Source organism: Catharus ustulatus, chromosome 20 (assembly GCF_009819885.2).
Source record: "Catharus ustulatus isolate bCatUst1 chromosome 20, bCatUst1.pri.v2, whole genome shotgun sequence".
Taxonomy (NCBI): domain Eukaryota; kingdom Metazoa; phylum Chordata; class Aves; order Passeriformes; family Turdidae; genus Catharus; species Catharus ustulatus.
Genome location: NC_046240.1, coordinates 11,357,631 through 11,378,596, shown reverse-complemented (window position 1 = coordinate 11,378,596; position 20,966 = coordinate 11,357,631). Strand labels below are relative to the sequence as shown.

At 53.7% G+C, this 20,966-nt stretch overlaps 1 protein-coding gene across 1 annotated transcript in view; it reads left to right on the top strand.

Moving 5' to 3' along the window:
* RNF213 (ring finger protein 213) overlaps nucleotides 1-20,966 on the top strand; it is a 45,777-nt gene that overhangs the window by 10,526 nt on the left and 14,285 nt on the right. Inside the window, exons 13-39 of the mRNA XM_033076539.1 lie at nucleotides 280-432; nucleotides 1,010-1,108; nucleotides 1,786-1,908; nucleotides 2,267-2,447; nucleotides 2,975-3,148; nucleotides 3,715-3,873; nucleotides 4,162-4,769; nucleotides 5,051-5,216; nucleotides 6,515-6,732; nucleotides 7,233-7,373; nucleotides 7,452-7,613; nucleotides 8,045-9,185; nucleotides 9,633-9,826; nucleotides 10,185-10,337; nucleotides 10,998-14,597; nucleotides 14,779-14,915; nucleotides 15,188-15,283; nucleotides 15,715-15,833; nucleotides 16,244-16,366; nucleotides 16,801-16,886; nucleotides 17,611-17,758; nucleotides 18,042-18,177; nucleotides 18,442-18,630; nucleotides 19,024-19,163; nucleotides 19,573-19,727; nucleotides 20,019-20,231; nucleotides 20,704-20,885. Of these exons, the coding sequence (XP_032932430.1) occupies nucleotides 280-432; nucleotides 1,010-1,108; nucleotides 1,786-1,908; nucleotides 2,267-2,447; nucleotides 2,975-3,148; nucleotides 3,715-3,873; nucleotides 4,162-4,769; nucleotides 5,051-5,216; nucleotides 6,515-6,732; nucleotides 7,233-7,373; nucleotides 7,452-7,613; nucleotides 8,045-9,185; nucleotides 9,633-9,826; nucleotides 10,185-10,337; nucleotides 10,998-14,597; nucleotides 14,779-14,915; nucleotides 15,188-15,283; nucleotides 15,715-15,833; nucleotides 16,244-16,366; nucleotides 16,801-16,886; nucleotides 17,611-17,758; nucleotides 18,042-18,177; nucleotides 18,442-18,630; nucleotides 19,024-19,163; nucleotides 19,573-19,727; nucleotides 20,019-20,231; nucleotides 20,704-20,885 (8,996 nt within the window). The remainder of the gene's footprint in view (nucleotides 1-279; nucleotides 433-1,009; nucleotides 1,109-1,785; nucleotides 1,909-2,266; nucleotides 2,448-2,974; nucleotides 3,149-3,714; nucleotides 3,874-4,161; nucleotides 4,770-5,050; nucleotides 5,217-6,514; nucleotides 6,733-7,232; nucleotides 7,374-7,451; nucleotides 7,614-8,044; nucleotides 9,186-9,632; nucleotides 9,827-10,184; nucleotides 10,338-10,997; nucleotides 14,598-14,778; nucleotides 14,916-15,187; nucleotides 15,284-15,714; nucleotides 15,834-16,243; nucleotides 16,367-16,800; nucleotides 16,887-17,610; nucleotides 17,759-18,041; nucleotides 18,178-18,441; nucleotides 18,631-19,023; nucleotides 19,164-19,572; nucleotides 19,728-20,018; nucleotides 20,232-20,703; nucleotides 20,886-20,966) is intronic.

Below are 20,966 nucleotides of genomic sequence, written 5' to 3'. Positions count from 1 at the left end.
GCTGTGATAAACTTTGTTTTAAGGCTGGCTTTGTTTCCCTTTAAGCATTTTTTTGTCTTTACTTCCTGGAACAAGCTTGAGCACACCCTGCCTGTAACCTGCACCTCCCCAGCCTCTCTCTGCTCCTTGTTCAAGCAGTGCTGGGTCTGTTGCTGGGCTCTTGTGTGTTCTGGATGTGTTTGGGCCTTCTCTTTAGAAATACTGATTTAAACCAGTTATCTGTTGCTGTCCTGCTTGAACTGTGTTTATTTTTTTTGTCCTCCCCTGTGTGTGGGGCAGGTTCCAGGGGATGCTGTGGAGGAAGTTCCAGTGGGAAAGTTGCTCCATGGAGCTCTGAGGGATGCTCAAAACTGGTTCAGAACCTCTTCAGACCAGAAGTTACTGCAGGAGCACCTGGACCACGTGGCCTTCTCTTTGCACCGTGAACTTGGGGTTTGTCATCTTCTGATAATGTCAATAAAAAGGGGTTTCAGTGTAGCTTAGCCAGGGTCTTGAGTCTGCTGGCTCTTTGCTGGGCTCTGTAGCTGTGGCTGGGTGAGGAATGGGGTGGGGATGGGCAGTGTTTGAAACCCTCTGGGCTGAGGAGCACAGGGCTGGAATTGGTGCTGCTCAGCTCAGTTCTGCTCTTCCTTGCCTGTTCCTGAAGGCATTGCGGGGGTGAGGAGCTGCCCTTGTTGGTGTTGTCTTGCTCCCAGTGTGTCCCACTGGTTGTCCTGAGGCCTTCCAGCAGGCAGAGCTCAGAGCAGCCCTGCCAGCCCGAGCTGCTGCTCCCTGCCCTCCCTGGCAGTTTCCAGCAGCAGGGTGGAAGTGGCTCATCCAGATGTCTCCTTGCTTAAAAGCTGCCTTTTGCAGCTCTAGGACTGTTCCTTTTCCTCTGGATGGAAACATCTGGAAGGGCTGCAGACTGTCTGAGGCGTGTGGGACATCTCTTCTACATTTTTCTTTTAATTTCCTTCTCTATTAAACCTCAGCACTCAATGGATTGGGTTTGTTTGCTTGTCCCCTGCAGGCCTGGAATAAGTTTGTGAGTATCAGCTTTCCAGATAAGCAGTTCACCCAGACCTGGAGGAACACTTTACTTGCAGATCTGAAGAAGAGAATCCAGCAGGTAGGGGAGACTCCAGGCAGTCTTGGCTGGTGGCCAGAGCAGAGGGAGTCACTTGTGCTGTGCTTGGGGCAGGAGCACGTGGGAACACGGTGGTTTTGCCATAACAATTGCCATTGCTGGTATAAACCAGGTTCTGGAGGCTCAGCAGCTGGCCATGACAATGTCCCACAGTGTAATCTTGGTGTCAGTGGCCTGGCTGCAGGTCCTGGTGCTCCAGAGGAAATCCACATTCTGAGCAATTGCTGCCTCTGGAGTTTTAACAACCAGTGAGTGCAAAGTAAACACCCCAGGGCTCAGAGGAGCCAAGTTGGTGCTTCTGTTTTCATTCCTAGTACAGAAATGATGCTGGTCAGGCTCCCAAATGCACACCCACGTGTTTAAATCCCTTCCAAACTCACCCTGTATATCTCATCCCTTCCCTACAGCAGTTACACATTTCTTTAAGCCATTGATTTTCACAGTGAAATCAGGAAGCAGATATTTTCTGCTGTGAGCTTGGCCTGGAGAGGTGGGTATTAAATAGTCACACTTTAGATGGAAATCATTAAAATATTTTCCAGGCATATATTTGTTTGATCTCTCAACCTTTTATTGTCTGGATAGCAGCACTGCTTGGTGCTGTCAGGAGAAGCACTTTGGAGACTGAGCTGATGGGAAATCTCCCTTTTGCCCCTTAGGAGCCTCCAGTGAACCAAATCTTGGTGTACTGTTGTCGGCACTCCCAAATCACACAGATGGATTCCTCCATCAGCCAGTGCTTCCAGAACTGTGCCATGGAGGCTGTAACTGCAGCCTGCCAGGTATTGTGTTTGCCCTGCTGGGGGAAGGGAAGGTAGGGAGGGGAGGAGAAAGAAAAGTGGAATTTCACAGCATAGGGATGTGCCTTGTGGAGGAAGCGGGGGGTGGATGTTGTTTGGGTTGCTGTGGATTGTTTGTTAAACCAAAAAAAATCAACAAGAAAAAATCAGGACATGAGTCTGTGAGGAACACTTGTAATGTGTTCACACCATGAGCTCTGGGGTCAGTTGTGCCACAGGGCTGTTTTGGAATGTACCTCAGCACTGCAGGTGACTCCTTGGGGTCAGGGGTGGTTTTGAGACACAGACAGTGGGACCCCACAGTGTGACACAGCCCTGCTCTCTCTGTGTGCCCTGGCAGATGCAGAACAATCTCCTGGAGAAGATCTCTGCCTACAACATGCACCAGTTCAGCCAGCTCGTGTCTGCTGTCATGGTGAAGTCGTGGCCAGTCAGGGCTGGGCAGTCTGAGGGGAACTTTGATAAGATCCTGCACCACCTGCTCACCTGGCCTGATGTCAAACATATCTTCAGCTATAATGGTAGGTCTGTAGTTGGGGCCCTGAGAAACTTTTCTCTGCCTCACTGCTGCCACTGCACAGAGCAGCAGAGAGAAATTGTCCTGCTCCTTCTTTAGTCCCTGCCTCAAAGCTTGGAGTGTTCATCTTGGATTTGGAGAGGGAAGGCCAAGGAAGAGGAGCCACTATTCCTCTTGTGCTAATCCACTGCAGCTTCCTCAAGATTTGTGGACCATAACTTCTTTCTCTGAGAAGTTCTCACAAGTTATTGGCGCACAGAAATGCCAAAGAGTTGGCCAAGTGGACAGATCCAGATGGCTTTTCTTTGCCCCACAGGGTTTGGGTCTGGGCTCTCCATGGAAAGTTTCCAAATTGCTGTCCTGGGATCCTGGTTTTGTTCAGAAAGACGTGAGGGGTTGGAGGGTGGTGTGAGTCCACAGGCTCTTGGGGAGGGGTTCAGCAGGAAATGGAAGGACTCTGTGCCATGGCATGGAAAAGTTCCTGATCCTGCCTGTGATTTGGGAAATGTGACGTGTTTTTTTCTGGAACAGGAACAAACAGAGACCTTCTGGACAAACTTACAGATGAAGCAAAGGATGTCATGGCCACAGCAGACTCTGTGCTTACAAGTGTCACTGATGGCATCCAGCAAGGCTCCATCCTTGTGAAACACCTGGAGGAGGTTTTCCAGCATCAGGAACAGTTCATTGGCATTTGGGAGACAAGTAAGAGAGGAGTTCAAAGGGGGCATGGTTGGTTTAGGGCATTATTGTGGTGATGCTGGCTTGCTCAGGAGGGGCTGCAGGGCTTGGGAGTGCTCAGGAGGGGCTGCAGGGCTTGGGAGTGCTCAGGAGGGGCTGGGAGTGCTCAGGAAGGGTTGGGAGTGCTCAGGAGGGGCTGCAGGGGTTGGGAGTGCTCTGCAGGGTTTGGGAGTGCTCTGCAGGGTTTGGGAGTGCTCTGCAAGGGTTGGGAGTGCTCAGGAGGGGCTGCAGGGGTTGGGAGTGCTCAGGAGGGGCTGCAGGGGTTGGGAGTGCTCAGGAGGGGCTGCAGGGGTTGGGAGTGCTCTGCAGGGGCTGCAGGGGTTGGAAGTGCTCTGCAGGGGCTGCAGGGGTTGGGAGTGCTCAGGAGGGGCTGCAGGGGTTGGGAGTGCTGTCCCTTGGCCTGGGCAGGGAGCTCCCAGTCCCAGTTTGAGTTGTCACTGCAGGGTTTGTGACTCTGCAGCTCCCAACCTGAGTTGGGTGCAGGGTGTGGGAAGTGTCTGCTTTGTGACTACAGGTGAGTTTTCTTTCAGAGCACCGGCAACAACCACGTGAGGAAAAGGAGCTGCTCCTGAGAAGCCTGAAAGAACTGCTGGAGTTGAGGCACGAAGAAGTGACACAGCTCAGAAGAGAGAGCAAAGCCATAGGAACCTTCCTGAGCATGTGCAGGAACGTGAAGGACTCTGTGAGAGGTAGAGTTCTGGGAGGGCAGTCTGAAAGTGGCCACTTCAGAAAACAGCATTTTCCTTGAAAATCTCTTGGCTTTGGGAACAGATTTGATTCTAAACCCCAAAGTGAGGGTGAGGAGGGGTGGGGGAAGTAAAGCCAGAGCACTGGGGGGGTTCAAGTGAGTGCTTGTACATCAGATGACACAGGGCTCCACCTGCCTGGTTGATTTTGTGGCTTGGGGGAATGGGATGAAGTGAGCTGGAGCCAGGCTGCACCACCTGATCTCCCTCTGACCTGTCTCTGGTTTACAGTGGTTGTAAATGAAGTGGAAATTCAGCACTTGGAAGATCTTTCCTCAAAAAGACTGGATCGGGTTGTGATCATGGGAAAGAGACCCCTGGAGACCTTCTACAGCCTGAGCCCAGAGCTGAAACAGTTTGTCCACAGGATGCACTTCTTCAAGGACAGCCTGATCTTCCAGCAGTTCTGGGAGGAGGCAGCACAGAAGGCAGGAAAGGAGTATGAGTGTGACTATCAGGAGGAGGAGGAGGAGGAGGATGAGGAGGAGATGGTTCCTGACTTGGACCTTGATGATGTTTTGGACACGGTGATCCGCCCTTGCTTTGACAGCTATGAAATACTGTATGATGACCTCAGATCAGGACACCTCACACTTGGTGCAGTTGATAGAATTTTCCGGGAATTCACAAATCATCCTGAAAACCTCAGAGCAGAGCTGAGCACCATCTGTGGGCTCCGGCCTGCAGAAGACAGAGCCTGGGTTGACCAGAGAGTCCAGCAGATCCAGCAGTACCATGAAATGCATTTAACCTTTGATGCTGCCAAGATCATTGCCCAAGTCAAAGACAGTTTAGGCCTCTCTGGTGACTTCAGCATCCTGGAAAACTTGTTGCATATAGTAAGTATCCATGATTTTAACTCTGTACTGTCAGGATGTTGGCTAAATTTGAACCTTCCCACAAGTCTATCTCAGTCTGTCAAGAGCCATTCCTTGTCCCAAAATGCTGATTTGAGGTAAAACTCAGATGTTCCACGTGCTTTTGTGTAGTCATTCCTTAAAGAGAGATGATGATACTGCTCTGTCGGGGTGTGGCTTTGCAGAGGGCTTTCCTTTCCCTGCTGCATAGCCAGTGGCATTTCCCAATTCCAGACTCAGTGTTTGCACCACTTCCTTTCCAGACAGAAAAGCTTGAATCCTACAAGACCCAGAAGCTGGATTCCATCAGCCCTGAGCTGGTTCAGGCCAAGGAGTTGCTGCAGGGGATCACTGTGCCCCGCCGTGGCTGTCTGAGGGAGCTGGCCCAGCAGAAGGAGTTTGTCTGCTGGGTCAGAGAAGCACTGAAAGGTGTGTGCTGCTCATCCAGGAACTAGGCAGAGAGTACTAGAAGGGATGGCAGCTTGTGTGGGGGCAGAAGGAACACTGAATCCCTGACCCATCTGCTTTGTGCCTTCGCAGCTTCTGGTGTTGATAGTTCCATCTGTGAAGGGCTTTGGTGTGGAATGTTTTGGGAGGACCCTTTAAAGGTGCCTGTGCACTGTGGGCTGGTGCAGCACACAGTGACCACCCTGCTGGGAGCTGGGCTGGGCCTGGAGGGCTTCAGCAGCTGCTGCTGCTCGGTTCAGAGCCGTTCTTTCAGAGGATGGAGCTGTGTGTCTGCCAGCTGAGCTGTCTGACCTGCACAGGCACCCTCAGCTGCACACCCCCAGGCACTGCTCCCCTCCTGTGGGCTGTGGGGGTCCATGGGTGGATGGGGGAGTCCAGGGATGGATGGGGGAGTCCATGGATGGATGGGGGAGTCCATGGATGGATGGGGGAGTCCATGGGTGGATGGAGGAGTCCATGAATGGATGGAGGAGTCCATGGATGGATGGGGGAGTCCATGGATGGATGGGGGAGTCCAGGGATGGATGGGGGAGTCCAGGAATGGATGGGGGAGTCCATGGGTGGATGGGGGAGTCCATGGGTGGATGGGGAAGTCCATGGATGGATGGGGGAGTCCATGGATGGATGAGGGAGTCCATGGATGGATGGGGAAGTCCATAGATGGATGGAGGAGTCCATGGATGGATGAGGAAGTCCATGGATGGATGGGGGAGTCCATGGATGGATGGGGAAGTCCATGGATGGATGGGGGAGTCCATGGATGGATGGGGAAGTCCATGGATGGATGAGGAAGTCCAGGGATGGATGGGGGAGTCCATGGATGGATGGGGGAGTCCAGGAATGGATGGGGGAGTCCATGGATGGATGAGGGAGTCCACAGATGGATGGATGGGGGAGTCCATGGGTGGATGGGGGAGTCTGTGGATGGATGGGGAAGTCCATGGATGGATGGGGAAGTCCATGGATGGATGGAGGAGTCCATGGATGGATGAGGAAGTCCATGGATGGATGGGGGAGTCCATGGGTGGATGGGGGAGTCCATGGATGGATGGGGGAGTCCATGGATGGATGGGGGAGTCCAGGGATGGATGGGGAAGTCCATGGATGGATGGATGGCTTGGGAAAGCTGATGGGGAGAGGGCATTTGCACAGGAGCTGCTGTTCCAAGCATTCTTCCTGAATTCCTCTAGAAGGTGGTGGCGAGGGGTGATGTCCAAGCTGCCTCCTTCCTTGTTCACTCCCATGCTGCCTCATTTCAGACATAAATGAGCTGGAGGTGTTTGTTGACCTGGCCTCCATCTCGGCGGGGGAGAACGACATGGACGTGGACCGGGTGGCGTGTTTCCATGGCTCTGTGCACGGCTACTCCTCCCTGCTCTACGAGCTCCAGCAGCACTCGGGCTTCCAGGACTTCATGCGCTGCCTGCAGAAGCTGTGGCGAGCCCTGGACAGCGATGAGAGCCTCCCTGAGAAACTGGTGAGTTCTGCTGGAGCAGGGCCTCGCCATCCTCCTGCATTCCTGCCTTCCAGGAGTGCCTGGCAGGTGGCACCTCTGTGGGGACATCACTGAAGTCTTGTTCTCTGATGTGTCTGTGGAGCAAAAATTCACTGCAGCAGCTGTAACTGGTGTGGCACAGGTTTCTCCAGGGCATGTGAGAATTTCCAGTGTGATGTGGTGTAGCTCTGCTTGTGCAAGTTTGATGGTGTGAAAGAGGGGAGGCAATGCCTGGGAGCTCTTACCCTATTGCAGCAGGGCCTGCTTCTGTAGCAAGAGGTGTTGGAGCACTGTGGGCTCTGTTCAGCCTCCCGTGGGGTGGGTGAGGGAGAGCTGTGCAGAAAGAGCAGCTGAAGCCAGAGCTCATCCCTTCCTTCCTTCCCCATCATGAAAAACTTGTGCCAGCCCCAGCTGTTTGTCCTGGTCAGGTATAAACTAAACATGCAGGATTTCAGAGCAGTGCTTGTCTCCTCTCCCCACAGCGTGCCTCAGCTCAGCACCTGGAGTGGCTGAAGACAGTGAAGGAGAGCCACGGCTCCGTGGAGCTGTCCTCACTGTCCCTGGCAGCTGCCATCAACAGCAGAGGGGTCTATGTGCTCAGGGCACCAGCTGATGGCCAGAAGGTGAGGTCACTGCTCCCCTCCTGCCTAGGGGCTGCAGAGCCTCAGCCCCAGGCTCACTGACAGTCTGTGCTCTGGCAGGTGTCCCTGGACAGCGTCCTGCACTTCACCCTCCCGGGCAGCTCGGGAGACACCGACGCCTCCTGGAAGTACTCACTGGCAGAGCTCCGCGAGCTGCAGAACAAACTGATGCTCATGTCAGTCAAGGGAGAGCAAGGCCTGGAGGTGGAGAGGTTCTCTGAGGTCAGATCCCAGCCCCAGGGGGTTACTGGTGTTGGGGCCAGGGCTGGATTTTCCCTTGAGTGTAAGCTCTTCAGGCTGTGGTTGACGGTGGAGTTGCTGGGGGTGGTGGTCACAGGCACATGGGTGTTCCTGCCTTTGGTTCCGTGTTAAGGTGGAACTAAGCTGGAGACAGAACAGTGAACTGGTGGCCTTATCCTTTGGCTGCATGGGGGATTGTCCTGGCTGGCAGCATCACTGTACTTTTGTAGGAAGATGGCAGTTTTTCTGGTTTCCTGAGGATGCTGCTGTTAAAAAGTCACAGTCTGTGATTGCTGTACGAGGCCTGGCACACCTTGGGATCAAAGACTTTCTCTTCATTGAGTGTCTTTCCAGTGGTTTCATGGCTGAAATTTTAAATCAGCTTGTTTTTTCTCTCCTCTGCCCTCACACAGGTCTTTTCCAATGTCCAGAGACTTGCCCAGGCCTTTATAGACCTTTACTCAGCTGGGAACATGCTCTTCCGCTCCTGGCTTGCCCAGGTGTATTGTTCACCCCACAGAGAGTCCTGTGTTCTTATAGACTTCTCCCTGGGCCCCATCCCACTGCTGGAAGGGCAAGGGGATATGGCAGCTGTGCTGCCAGCCCTCTGCAAGACCATGGAGAGTTTCCTGGAGAGCTGGAAAAGCTTCATGAACACAAAGCGGTTGGAGCATTTCTACCTGAATTACTACACTGCAGAGCAGCTGGTGTACCTGTGCCAGGAGCTGGGCCAGGGCAGCCCCAGCCAGGCTGCTCTCATGATGCTCTCCTTCCTCAACCACAACTGCACTGAGCCCGATGTCCTTGCAGCCCACCTGAGCCAGGGCCCCCCCAGCTCAGGGAAGGCTGTGTCTGACTTCCAAGTGCTGCTGGATGGGGAGAAGGACCTGAGTGCCCAGCTGGAGTGCATCTGGGAGTGCTACATGGGCAACATGGGCTCCTTCCTCCCCAGCTGCCTGGACATCGACACGCTGGGCGTGTGGCTGGAGAGCCTGGCCAGCAGGGGTGGGGAACGTGTCAGCAGAAACTTCCCCCAGGACCTGCTCTATGTGGGCCAGCCCAACCTCATCACCTGCCCTCGCTCCGAGGTGCTCAGCTCCGCCCTGGCCATTTACATGAACAGCCCCGAGCAGCCCCTGCCCACCTTCGACGAGGTGCTGCTGTGCACGCCCCACACCAGCGCCGAGCAGGTGGGGCTGTTCCTGCGCCGCTGCCTCATTCCCTGCCGCGGGGGGAGCAAGATTTACACCATGCTCTTCGCGGATGAGCTGAGCTACGAGGTCAGCTGCAGGGCAGAGGAGCTGTTCCAACACCTGCAGTGCTACAGCAGCTCCTACAGGCTCATCATCCTGTGCAACTGCGAGCGGGAGAACAGCTACCTGCCCTCTGCCTTCAGCCACTGCAAGGTGCACATGATTCCCCAGAGGTCACGGGCAGACATCCAGCAGTACCTGCAGCAGCACTTCCGAGTGCCTCAGCCCTCCAGCTCGGCTGCAGCCGTGTTCAAGGAGCACATGTGTGTTGGGATTGTGTCCTCCAAGAGAGCTGGCATGGGTAAGGCAGCATGTGCAGAGTGGGCTCTGCTGGGAGTTCAAAACCACGGTGGGGTTCACCTCGCTGGGTTTTGTGTCCAAGCTTTAAGTATCTTGGTTAAAAAGAGCAGGTCAGACTGGTCAGGGCAGTGAGGGGAAAGCTGGAAGTCACCCTGGTTTGGCTTTAGAAACAAGCACAAAATAGAATCTATTCAAGTCCTAATGAAGGGCAAAGCTTCTCTCAGGCAGTGGAAGGAAAACAAACCCTATGGGTAACAAGAGCAGTGTGTTGGATTCCAGGCTCCAGCTGCTCAAACCAGATTTAGACTTCTTCTGGAATGCCTTTTAGGAAGCTTCAGAGATTTTAGGGCATGGGATACTCAAAAATCTTATTTCCTTCTGCTTTTATAGTCTTAATGTGATATATCTGATATTGATGGCTTTAATTCTTGTGATTTTTTTATAACAGGGAAATCTCTGTATGTGAAGAGGCTGCATGAGAGGCTGCAAGAAGAGCAGCCTGACTGTACAGAACTTCTGAAAACCATCAGGCTGATTGAACCAGAAATAGATGAAGATAAAGTACTAAAGTCTCTCCTGCCTTTTCTGAAGAGGGAGCACCAGACAAAGCCCATGATATTCCATTTTGATATCACCTCCTCAGTGAGTACATCCCTCCCACAGCTGCCTTGTCCTACAGGTCCCCTGTGGGCTCTTGCAGGAGCTTTCCTTAAAGCTCTTGTTTCTCCATCAGCCATTTCCCTAGCATGTGTTTTCTAATTATTGTGTAAGTAATACACAAAAAACATCAGGGTGATTGAACTCTGGAACAGTTGCCCAGAGGAGCTGTAGAGTCTCCAACCTTGGAGACATGAAAAACCTGACTGAATGTGGTCCTGGGCAGCCTGTTCTAGCTGTCTGCTTTGAGCAGAGAGCCTTCCCACCCTCAAATGTTCTGTGATTCTGTGAAGCTGTGATGGGTAAATAAAGGAGATGTGCCTTGGTATCTCTTCTTTCATAGGTGCAGCGTGGAATTCCAGAGTTTCTCTTCAAGCTGTTGGTTTTGCAGTACCTGACAGATAATAATGGCCACATGTGGCTAAGGCAGAAGTGTCATCTGTACATCATTGAGATCCTGGAGGTGTCCCCAGTGCCAAAGAAAGCAGCCAGACCCGTACGTACCAGCAGTGCTCCTTTGCTGGGCACTTCTGTCACTTTGCACATGTTTGTACATAGCTGTGGTGAGTTGTAGAGACTGCAGCTGTGAGCACAGCACAGTTCTGTGTTCCTGTGCTGTATCCCATAACAAACTGGTGTCCCTGGTGGTGTACAGGGTGACATGAACACCAGACAGCAAATGGGGCCTGCCCAGTTTCCTTGGGTTGGTGATTTCTGAAGCCCTGTTAGTCCAAGCCTCACTGCCCCCACTGTAACATTTATAGGAAACATAAAAATGCAAAATCTAATCTCCCTCATGTTAATTTGCATGTTTGAAAGCAGGGGAGTATTTATATGCAGCTGTAAGAACAGAATGTAGAAGTGACTGGAATTAGTACCAACATTTTATTTGTCTTAGTTTTGTTTGAAGTAGCCCTGAGAAGGAGCTGGAGGGGGTGGCAGGCTCATGATCCTGGGAGGAAAATGTAGAAGGGAATAGGATTCATTGGTGCATTTTAAGTGGAAGAGGGGATGCACAGGGGAAAAGGCTGGCTCCTGTTCCTCAGGTCTGTGGTTTGAGGCAAGGAGACTGAAGAACAGATTAACTAAGCTGATGGATACTGAGGCTACAGCTCTGTGATGACCTTTTCTTCTCTCTTCTTTTTCTCTTCTGCAGATGTCAGTGAGCCAGAAGTACCAATTCTTGGATGTGTTCCCTAAAGTAACATGCAAGTCTCCCAAAGAAGTGCTAGAAATGGAGACACTTGGGAACCGTTCTGGGGGTGCTTTGGACCTGGGAATGGACAAGGAGGAATTCCGCAGTGAGGCTTTCCAGAGACCCTTCCAGTACCTGAAGAGGTTTGACCAGGGGTGTGACCTGGACACGTTCTGGTACGAGGAGCTGTTGGTGGAAGGCAGCCCTGCAGAATGTCTGCAGCTCTTCCTGCTGCACTGCGGGGTCGTGGATCCCTCCTGGGCAGAGCTCCGCAACTTCACCTGGTTCCTCAACATCCAGCTGAGAGACTGCGAGGCTTCTGTCTTCTGCAACCCTGACTTTGTCCAGGACACTTTGAAAGGTTTCAAGAACTTTGTGGTTGGCTTCATGATTTTAATGGCGCGGGATTTTGCCACTCCTTCCCTGAGCATTTCCGACCAGAGTTCAGGAAGACCTGAATCCTCTCACCTGGAGAACGTTGCTGAGGAAGATCTGCTTCCTTTCCGCATCAGGAAGAAGTGGGAGTCGGAGCCTCATCCCTACCTGTTTTTCAATGAGGATCGTGTGTCCATGACGTTCATTGGTTTCCACTTCCAGCAGAATGGGAATTGCATCGATGCCATCAATCCTCTGAACGGCAGCGTCATCAAGAAGAACATCATGAGTCCCCAGCTGTACCAGGGCTTGGTAATGCAGAGGGTTCCCTTCAACGTGCCCTTCGATCAGCTGTCCCGCGGGGAGAAGCTGGAGAGGCTCTGCATGGTGCTGGGGCTCTCCTGGGTGTTGGACCCCGACGAGACGTACGAGCTCACCATGGACAACGTGCTGAAAATCTTGGCCATCGAGATGCGGTTCCGCTGCAACATCCCGGTCGTCATCATGGGAGAAACGGGCTGTGGGAAAACCAGGCTGGTGAAGTTCCTGTGCCAGCTGCGCAGAAGCTTCCTGGAGGTGGAGAACCTGAAGCTTGTCAAGGTTCACGGCGGCACCACCGCAGAGATGATCTACGCCAGGGTCCGAGAAGCAGAAGCCCTGGCTAAATCCAACAAGGAGAAGCACGGCTTGGACACGGTGCTGTTTTTCGATGAAGCCAACACCACGGAGGCCGTGAGCAGCATCAAGGAGGTTCTGTGTGACCGCACGGTGCAGGGGAAGCCGCTGGCCTCCAGCTCTGGGCTGCGGATCATCGCAGCCTGCAACCCCTACCGCAAGCACACGGACAGGATGATCCAGCGGCTGGAGCTGGCTGGGCTGGGCTACCGCGTCAAAGCCGACGAGAGCAGGGAGAAGCTGGGCTCCATCCCGCTGAGACAGCTCGTGTACCGCGTGCACGCGCTGCCGCCCAGCATGGTCCCGCTGGTCTGGGACTTCGGGCAGCTCAACGACCGCGCTGAGAAGATGTACATCCAGCAGATCGTGCAGCGCGTGGCCGAGCAGCTGGCTGGGGACGAGCAGCTGCCCATGGCCGAGGACGAGGTGAGCACGGTCACTGAGGTGCTCTTTGTCTCCCAGCAGTACATGAGGCAGAGGGATGATGAATGCAGCTTCGTCAGCCTGCGGGACGTGGAGCGCTGCATGGAGGTGTTCAAGTGGTTTTACAGGCACAGGGAGCTGCTGCTGAGGGAGCTGGAGAAGTACCTGGCCGAGAGGAAAGCTCCCAAGGGCAGCGGTGACAGGAGCACCGTCACCTGGGCCCTGGTGCTGGCGGTCGGGGTGTGCTACCACGCGTCCCTGGAAAGGAAGGAACCGTACAGGACTGCCATCAGCCAGGTCCTCCCAAAGCCTTACGACACCCAGAAAAGGATCTTGGAAGAAATCTCCCTGATGCAGGACTTATTCCTGAGTGGGGTGCCACTCCGGGATACCATAGCAAGGAACTTGGCCTTGAAGGAAAATGTCTTCATGATGGTCATCTGCATTGAGCTGAAAATCCCTCTTTTTCTTGTTGGGAAGCCTGGGAGCTCCAAATCCCTGGCAAAAACCATCGTGGCTGATGCTATGCAGGGTCAAGCAGCTCATTCCGATCTGTTCAAGGACCTGAAGCAGATCCATCTCGTGTCTTTTCAGTGCAGCCCCCTCTCCACTCCAGAGGGAATCATAGGCACTTTCAAGCATTGTGCTCGATTCCAGGAAGGGAAGAACTTGGAGGAATATGTCTCAGTGGTGGTTTTGGATGAGATTGGGCTGGCAGAAGACTCTCCCAAAATGCCCTTGAAGACTTTGCATCCGCTTTTGGAGGACGGCTGCATAGACGATGTCCCCCTTCCTCACAAAAAGGTTGGCTTCATTGGGATTTCCAACTGGGCTTTGGACCCTGCCAAGATGAATAGAGGCATCTTCGTGTCTCGTGGGGATCCCAGCAGAGAGGAGCTCATCGAGAGCGCCAAGGGCATCTGCTGCTCGGCACGAGGGGCTTTGCAGAAGGTCGAGCAGTATTTCCATCACTTTGCAGATGCATATGAAAACATTTGCAAGGCCCAGGACAGGGAGTTCTTTGGCCTGCGTGACTACTACAGCCTCATAAAGATGTTTTTTGCCTTAGCTAAGAGCTCCAAAAGCGAGCCCTCACCTCAGGACATCGCCGCAGTGGTTCTTCGTAACTTCGGGGGCAAAGATGATGTCAACGCCTTGGAAATATTCACTTCCAAGTTGCTGGAAAGAGGGGAGATCCGTGCTCACGATATCAGTAGGCTGGAGCTGATCCGACAGAACATTTTCAGCAGCACTGAGGACGGGGACTGCAGGTACCTGCTTGTGTTGACTGAGAATTATGCAGCGCTGCAGATCCTCCAGCAGGCTTTTTTCACTGCCCGACAGCAGCCGGAAATCATCTTCGGCTCCAGTTTCCCTAAGGACCAAGAATACACCCAGATATGCAGGAACATCAACCGAGTGAAGGTCTGCATGGAAACCGGCCAGATGGTCGTGCTCCTCAACTTGCAGAACCTCTACGAGAGCCTCTACGATGCCCTCAACCAGTACTACGTGTACCTGGCCGGGCAGAAGTACGTGGATCTGGGGCTGGGCACCCACCGTGTCAAGTGCCGGGTGCACCCCAGGTTCCGCCTGATCGTCATCGAGGAGAAGGACGTGGTGTACAAGCACTTCCCCATCCCGCTCATCAACCGCCTGGAGAAGCACTACCTGGACATCAGCACCGTGCTGGACCAGGGCCAGAGGGAGGCGGTGCAGGAGCTGCAGCGCTGGGTGCAGCAGTTCACGGCGGTCAATGCGGAGGAGCACTTCATCAGGCAGCAGCACTACAGCCCTGCAGACGTGTTCGTGGGCTACCACGCCAACGCCTGCGCCTCGCTGGTGCTGCAGGGCACGCAGCGCCTGCAGCCCAGCTGCACCCCTGCCCAGCTCCTGCCACGGGTCACAGAGTGGGCACAGCTGGCCCTGCTCAACTGTGCCACCCCCGACGCCGTCATCCGCCTGTGCAGCTCCGTGGGGGTGTTCATGGCTCACACCTACTTCAGGCAGCAGCAGCACACGTCCTTCGCCGACTTCCTGGGTGCCCAGGTGGGCGCAGGGGCTGGGCCCCAAGTGGCATTCACTGAGGTGAGTCTGGGGTGTCCCCAGAGCCCCCTGAGCTGTGCTCAGCTCTCTGTGCAGCGTGGCAATGCCTGCTGTGTGGTAAATAAACCTCCTTCATTGTGGGGTGCAGCCCAGCTCTGCAGCAGGCTGGCAGCCCTGGCTGCACAGGTGGCTCTGTGCTGCATCGCTGCCCCTCTGTGCCCAGGTCACCACCTTCTCACGGCTGCTCACCAGTGCTGACATTCCCTGCCTGGAGAGGGAGGTGCAGGGCAAGGCACAAAGGCCCCAGATCCTGTTCCTGCAGCAGTTTGACACCGAGTACTCCTTCCTGAAGGGCATCCGGTGAGTCTGGCGTGTGTTCTGCTTGCAGTAGGCTGCAGTGTGTGGGCAGAGCATTTGGAGTAGCACAGATGGAGGAGGGAGGCTGTGCAGCCAGTGGGCTGGTTCAGGACAAACCTTAGCAGCTCCATCACATGAGGTGGGGTTGGTGTTTTTCTCTCTCCTCCTACAGCAGCCAAAACTAATGTGGAGTGGCTGTGACTGTGGGTTCTGTGGTCTTTAATGTTTGATCTTTACAGTTAGTGACTTCTGTTAAATCTCTTCTCACTCTTCAGGGATTTCCTGGATGCTACTTCAGGAAATAAAGTCCTCATTATTCAGACAGACTTTGAAGATGGCTCTCAGGATGGGCAGCTCGTCGCCTCAGCCAAGTGAGTTGGGTGTGGAGTGGTTCAGTTCTGCCTGGCTGCTCCTCACTTCTTTGGTTATTGGTGCTGCTTGGGGATCTCACACTCAGGAATGTGCAATCCTTTATTCTGCAGCAGAATGAGTCTAAATGCACTGATTGTATTTCAAATAATAATCCATAACCCAAGTCAGAATAAGCTAAGTTGGGTGAAATGAGCGGATAATCCCCTTTGAAGTGTGAATTCTGGCCCCTGGCTGCACGAGTCCTGAAGAGCTGAGGGTCATGAGATAATTCAGGGCACAGCTGGAGGTGGCAGCTCAGCTGCACAGCTGGGAGGAAGGAGTGGGAGTCACCTGTGTGTGTTGTGGGAGAGGAAACGTGTCCTCCCTGAGCAAAGACCTGTGGCCATGAACCTCTGCCTGCTCTGCCAACAGCATTTCCTCTTTGCTGCAGGTACACTGTGGTCAATGAGATCAACAAGCTGGAGCTGGGGGAAGTCTCTGTCTTCGTTTACTTTATCATGAAACTTTCCCGGGTGGAAGGAGGAACATCCTACGTGGGATTCCAGGGAGGTGGGTGTGCCCATCTGTCCCTCCTCACTCTTCAGCTGCCTTCAGGCAATCCTTTCCCTTGCTCCCTGTTCCTTTAAATGCTGAAAACCTGGACTCAGCGTGTCCTGGGGGTTGTCAGAGCTGCTTCCCTGTCCCACAGGACTGCCCAGGGGGTTGGTGACAGACAGGACAGGTCCCCTCTCCAGTCAGGGGTAACTCTGTGGGTGTTTCTCTGAGTTCCTCAGAACCTTGGAACTGTCGGACAGGGACATGTGCAGCAGCAGTTCTGAGGGCATTGTGCCTTTCCCTCCTGCAGCAGGAGGTGAGAGTTAGTGAGCTCTGAACATAACCCCTGTCAGGTAATTCTGGGGAAGCTCCTGTGGCAGAAGCAGCTGCAGGCTGGCAGTGAGTCCGTGCTGTTTGTGCCTTAGGGCTGTGGCAGTCGGTGCACATAGACGACCTCCGCAGGTCCAAGGACATGACCTGTGACCTGACAGCCCTGCAGAGCCTCACCATCAGCCAGATGTTCTCTGAGGATCCAGCTGCAGGCACAGGTGAGCTGTGTGTTGGGGACAGGGGGAGCTGTGCTCCCAGACTTGGTGCTGCAGGAACTGATGCCTGGCACAGTGGATCTGATGACTTTCCCTGCTCAGCTCCTGGCTCTGGGGTGTCACCACATGGCTCTCAAGTTGTGTTTAATTCATTGCTACAACTTTCATGCTCTTTCCTTTCACCACACTGCCTGACAGGAGTTAGGGAGAGATTAAGGCATTAGCTCAGTGTCACATTTCTTCCAGCTCTTGCTGCATGAAGCCTGACAGCCCAAGCAGCTGTGGCTGTTTGAGAGGTGAATCTCAGCTACTCCTGCAGGTTCCCGTGGATCTCTGACAGATGTTCTGCTGCTCTGGGATGCAGTTGCTAAAATAAACTCTCATCTGACTGATGCAGGAGTGCACTGCTGCTTTCTAATACAAATTCTGCATCTCAGCTGCAGCTCTGCCTGCCAGTGGAGAAGCACAGGAGGAGGAGGAGATGGAGGTTGAAACAGCAGTGCCAGGAGCAGAGCACCATGAGGTCAGTTCAGAATGCATTGTTTGCCTCTCAGCTGTGACTGTGGCTCTCTGCTCTGTCATCCATGGGTGCCAGCTTTTGTGTCCCCCTTCACCTGAAACCTGTCAGCAATATTTGTATCATGAGTGTTACTGATCAGACACAAGTTTCTCCTCCCCACTGCCCAGTCAAAATCAGCATCACCAAAAAAATAAACCATTCTAAGGACTCCATAATTCCTTAGTCATTTCATTCTTCTGATTTTTGAAAATCAAGAGTTTCCGTTGCCTTTCTCCCCTGCCGTTGGGAGCTGTGGTCTGAGCCTCAGTGCAGCTGTGTGCTCAGAGCTGGAGCTGGCTGGGGACCTGGCTGTGCTGCAGCCACATTGACACTGCCCTGTGTGTCCCAGAGTGTCACACTGTCCTGTGCAGCCTCAGCTGGACATGCCCAGCACCAGGCACATGCAGCATTTCCCAGGAAGGGCAGATTTTCCCTGATCACATTGACTATTTCTGCTTCTTTCCTCAAAGTGCTGAATCTTTGCCCTGCAGGAATCTTAACTGAGCACAAATGCTGAGCCACAGGCCAGTCTGAAAGGGCCACAGGAGCTGCACCATGTTCTTGACAGCAAAAGAGCTGAGAGTTACAGCCTGGGATGAGGGAGGCTGGGAGCAAAGTGAACTGTGAACCTTTGAAGGGAGTGTGCTGGGGACAGGTCACTCCAGGGATGCTGTGCTTTCCTGGGCAGGGTGAGATCCTGGACACCACTGTGCTGCTCAGGACCTGTGTGCAGAGTGCTGTGGGGATGCTGCGGGACCAGAACGAAGACCTGAGTCGAAGCAGGAGGAGAATCGAGATTCTGCTTGGCTTTTTCTCCAAAGAGGATGAGCTGAGAGGTGTGTGCTGCAGGGAGTGCCCCTGGACATCTGGGGACCACCAAAACATGTCAGTCAGGTCCCTGGGGATCACTTGCTGTGCTGCAGACAAGGGGGATCTCCCAAGAGCTTGTGTCCTGTGTGTTGGTGGGTGTAGGGCTTTTCTGCTCTTCAAGTGGTGGCTTTTTCTCTGGCTGATTTTTCCCCCACTTGGCCAATTATTGAAACAACTATCAAATGCTGTGCTTGGTGGGATATTTAGGTCCAAGCTAATAGAAGATACAAGTTCTCTGTTGTTTTGTAGCCTCTTTCCTGAGGATAACCAAGGCTCGTCTCTCCAGCCTGTTGAAGAAGCAAGAAGAAAATTCCCTTCACCCACAAAACTGGGTGCTTCGGGAGGCTTCCAACCTCAGTGCTCTGCAGGAGGCAGGGACCTTCAGGTGAGGGCAGCAGCACTCCTTGGGACCTTGGGAATTAGAGCTGGAGGGGCTGTACTGGGACAGGAATGCACAAGTGCTTGAGTGGAACAGTGGGATCACAGGTGAGCCAGGAGTGAGAGAAGTGCAGGGGTTTTGTTGGTTTTGTGTTGGCAGCATCAGGATTCTGTCACATGCACATGTCAGCAGTTATTCAGGTCAGGCACCTCCTGTTTTGCTGGTGTTGTTCACATTCCCTCTGGGTTTCTCCATCTCTCTCTCCCCCAGGCACACCCTGTGGAAGCGAGTGCAGAAGGTGGTCACTCCCCTGCTGGCCCTCCTGATCACTGTCATAGACAGGAATGGCAATCTGGAGCTGCTGGCCAGGCCAGGAGCAAAGTGGGTGACAAACCTGTGGATGTTCATCTTCAATGACACCAAATTCCTGAGTGTCCCTCCTGGGGTGGGGAAGAGCAGGTGAGGAGCAGCAGGAGGGCTGGGCTGGGAGCTCTGGGAGCAGCCCAGCTCTGGCTCTAACCCCCCGAGGCAGAGTCCTGCTGTTTGTTGGCTGCTCTGTGAGGGCAGCAGGGCACTGCTCACACTTCACTCTGTTCTTCCTGCCTGGCCCAGAGTGCTCCTGGGCTTTGCTCCCTGGCCCTTGGTGTGTTCTCCCTCCTTACCCTGCCCAGGGAGTCTGGCTGAGGAAGGGCCAGTGCCCCACAGCTGCCAGGGTGTATCAGAGTCCTGCAGTTCCCTCCCCTTCTCTCTCCCCTCCTCAGGCTCATTGCTTTCTGCAGCCTCTCCCCTCTGTTGTCTGCACTGTGCTTTCCAGACAAAGCCAGGTGTGTTAATGACCTTTTATCCCCCCAGCTCTCAGCCAGAGATAATCCTGGTGCAGAACAACATGATGGTATCTGCTGATGCTGGGAATGAGATGCCCTTCAGCTGGAGGATAAAGGAGTACCTGGAGGAGATGTGGTTGGAGGCTCAATACATCCAAAACACTGAAGGTGAGGGCCTGGCTTCAGCATCTCCATCCCTGCCCTTTGAACTCTGGTTTGTCACTGCTGTGCCCCTCCTGTCACTGGAGTCACCTTCAGTCCCTCTGTGCTCCTGTTCAGCAGAGTTCTGTGCAGGCAGCTTTTCTTTGTGCTTCTCACCATTCATCTTTCTCACCTATTCTGTGCCCTTGCATTCAAAATGCTATGGAGCAGCCAAGAGTTAATGACAAGGTGAGATTCCAGAAATCAGACACCAGTGCTGGACTGACAAGGCCTGGCCTGAGTCCCTCCTCAGTGCCCTGGATGAGGGGATGCTGGATGCATCAGTGATTAATGAGGTGTCAGTGTCTCTAGGATAGATGCTGTGTCAAAGCCAGCTTCCTCCCAATATCCAGCTTTGCTCTGCATCATTTTCCAGGCCATGCTGAGAAGTTTGTGGAATACTTCCAGAAAACTGCCCTGGGAAAATTCATCTCTGCTCTAACTGAGGAAGAAAGGCAGATGCTCTTTGAGTGCTACATCAGAGACTTTATTGTCTTGACCATTGGTGTGTCCTCCCAGGAGGAGCTGCAGGTCAGTGTCAGGACTGGAAACCCTTTGGATGGGGAGAAGAGTGTGATGCCTGTGAATGTGTCCTTCTGAATCAGTCCTGCCTTGGGGAAAATGCCCCTCTGAGCCAGCCCAGCAGCAGGGGAGCCCCAGGGCAGACTGCTGGACACTGTCAGAAAGGCAGCACCTGTATAAACTAATACATTTAAGGCTGTCTTTGTAGGGAAGTGATTCTCATCTTTCAGAGAATTTTGCCAGGATTTCAGTACAAAATGAATTTGTCACCTTTGGTTTTCTTTGTTTCCCCCTCTGCAGTGTCTGCAGGTGGCATTCGTGTCCTGTGTTGAGGAGTGGGTGTCAGAGTCTCCCTGGAGAGAGGAGCTGGTGCCCACCCTGCCCTGGGTGCACCTGGCACACAACCAGTTCAAGAGCCGCCTGCAGAACCTCTCCAGGATCCTGGCCGTGCACCCCCGTGTGACTCGCTACCTGCTGTCCCAGGCAGCCCGCAGAGCTGCAGGCTCACAGATGGTAAATTCACTGCCAGCACTGTGTGCTCCTCAGCCCTGGCAGGGTGTGCTCCTCAGCCCTGGCAGGGTGTGCTCCTCAGCCCTGGCAGGGTGTGCTCCTCAGCCCTGGCAGGGTGTGCTCCTCAGCCCTGGCAGGGAGCTCTGCCTGCTCTCACTTAGCTGCTGTTCAGTCTCCTCTGGATTTCAGTGACAGCAGGTGGGAAGCACAGGCTCAGGTTCCTCAGAACTGGGAATGATCTGCTGTGTTGTTGTTGCTACAAACAGGTTTTAAATAGCTTGCTCTGATTTTGCAATAGTTAACAGGACATGCTAATGAGGCAGGCCACAAACATGAGAATTGCAGAGCTTAAGACAATCAAGTAGAACATTATTCAGTAGAGCACGTGCTGTAGCACACCAGAGTGAGAGCCCAAGGTCCATAAATAATTCTGAGATGCAGCTGTTGTGGAAGCCTTGGCCCTGTGTGTGTGCAGGTTCTGGACGTGCTGGCTGCTGTGGGGTGTGCAGAGGAGCTGGAGAAGCAGGTGCAGACAGCCCCCCCCAAGCTCTGGCTGCAGAGAGTGAAGAACCTCCACATGCCCATTGAGTTCCTGTGCCAAGAGGAGGGTGCCCAGCGCCCGGGGAGCCAGTGCCATCAGCTGCTCAGGGAGCTCAAGTAGGTGCCAAGCTCTGCTCACAGCCCTGCTCTGTGCCTGGTGGTTCACTGGGGCATTGGAGCAGCCTGAAGCTGTTCCTG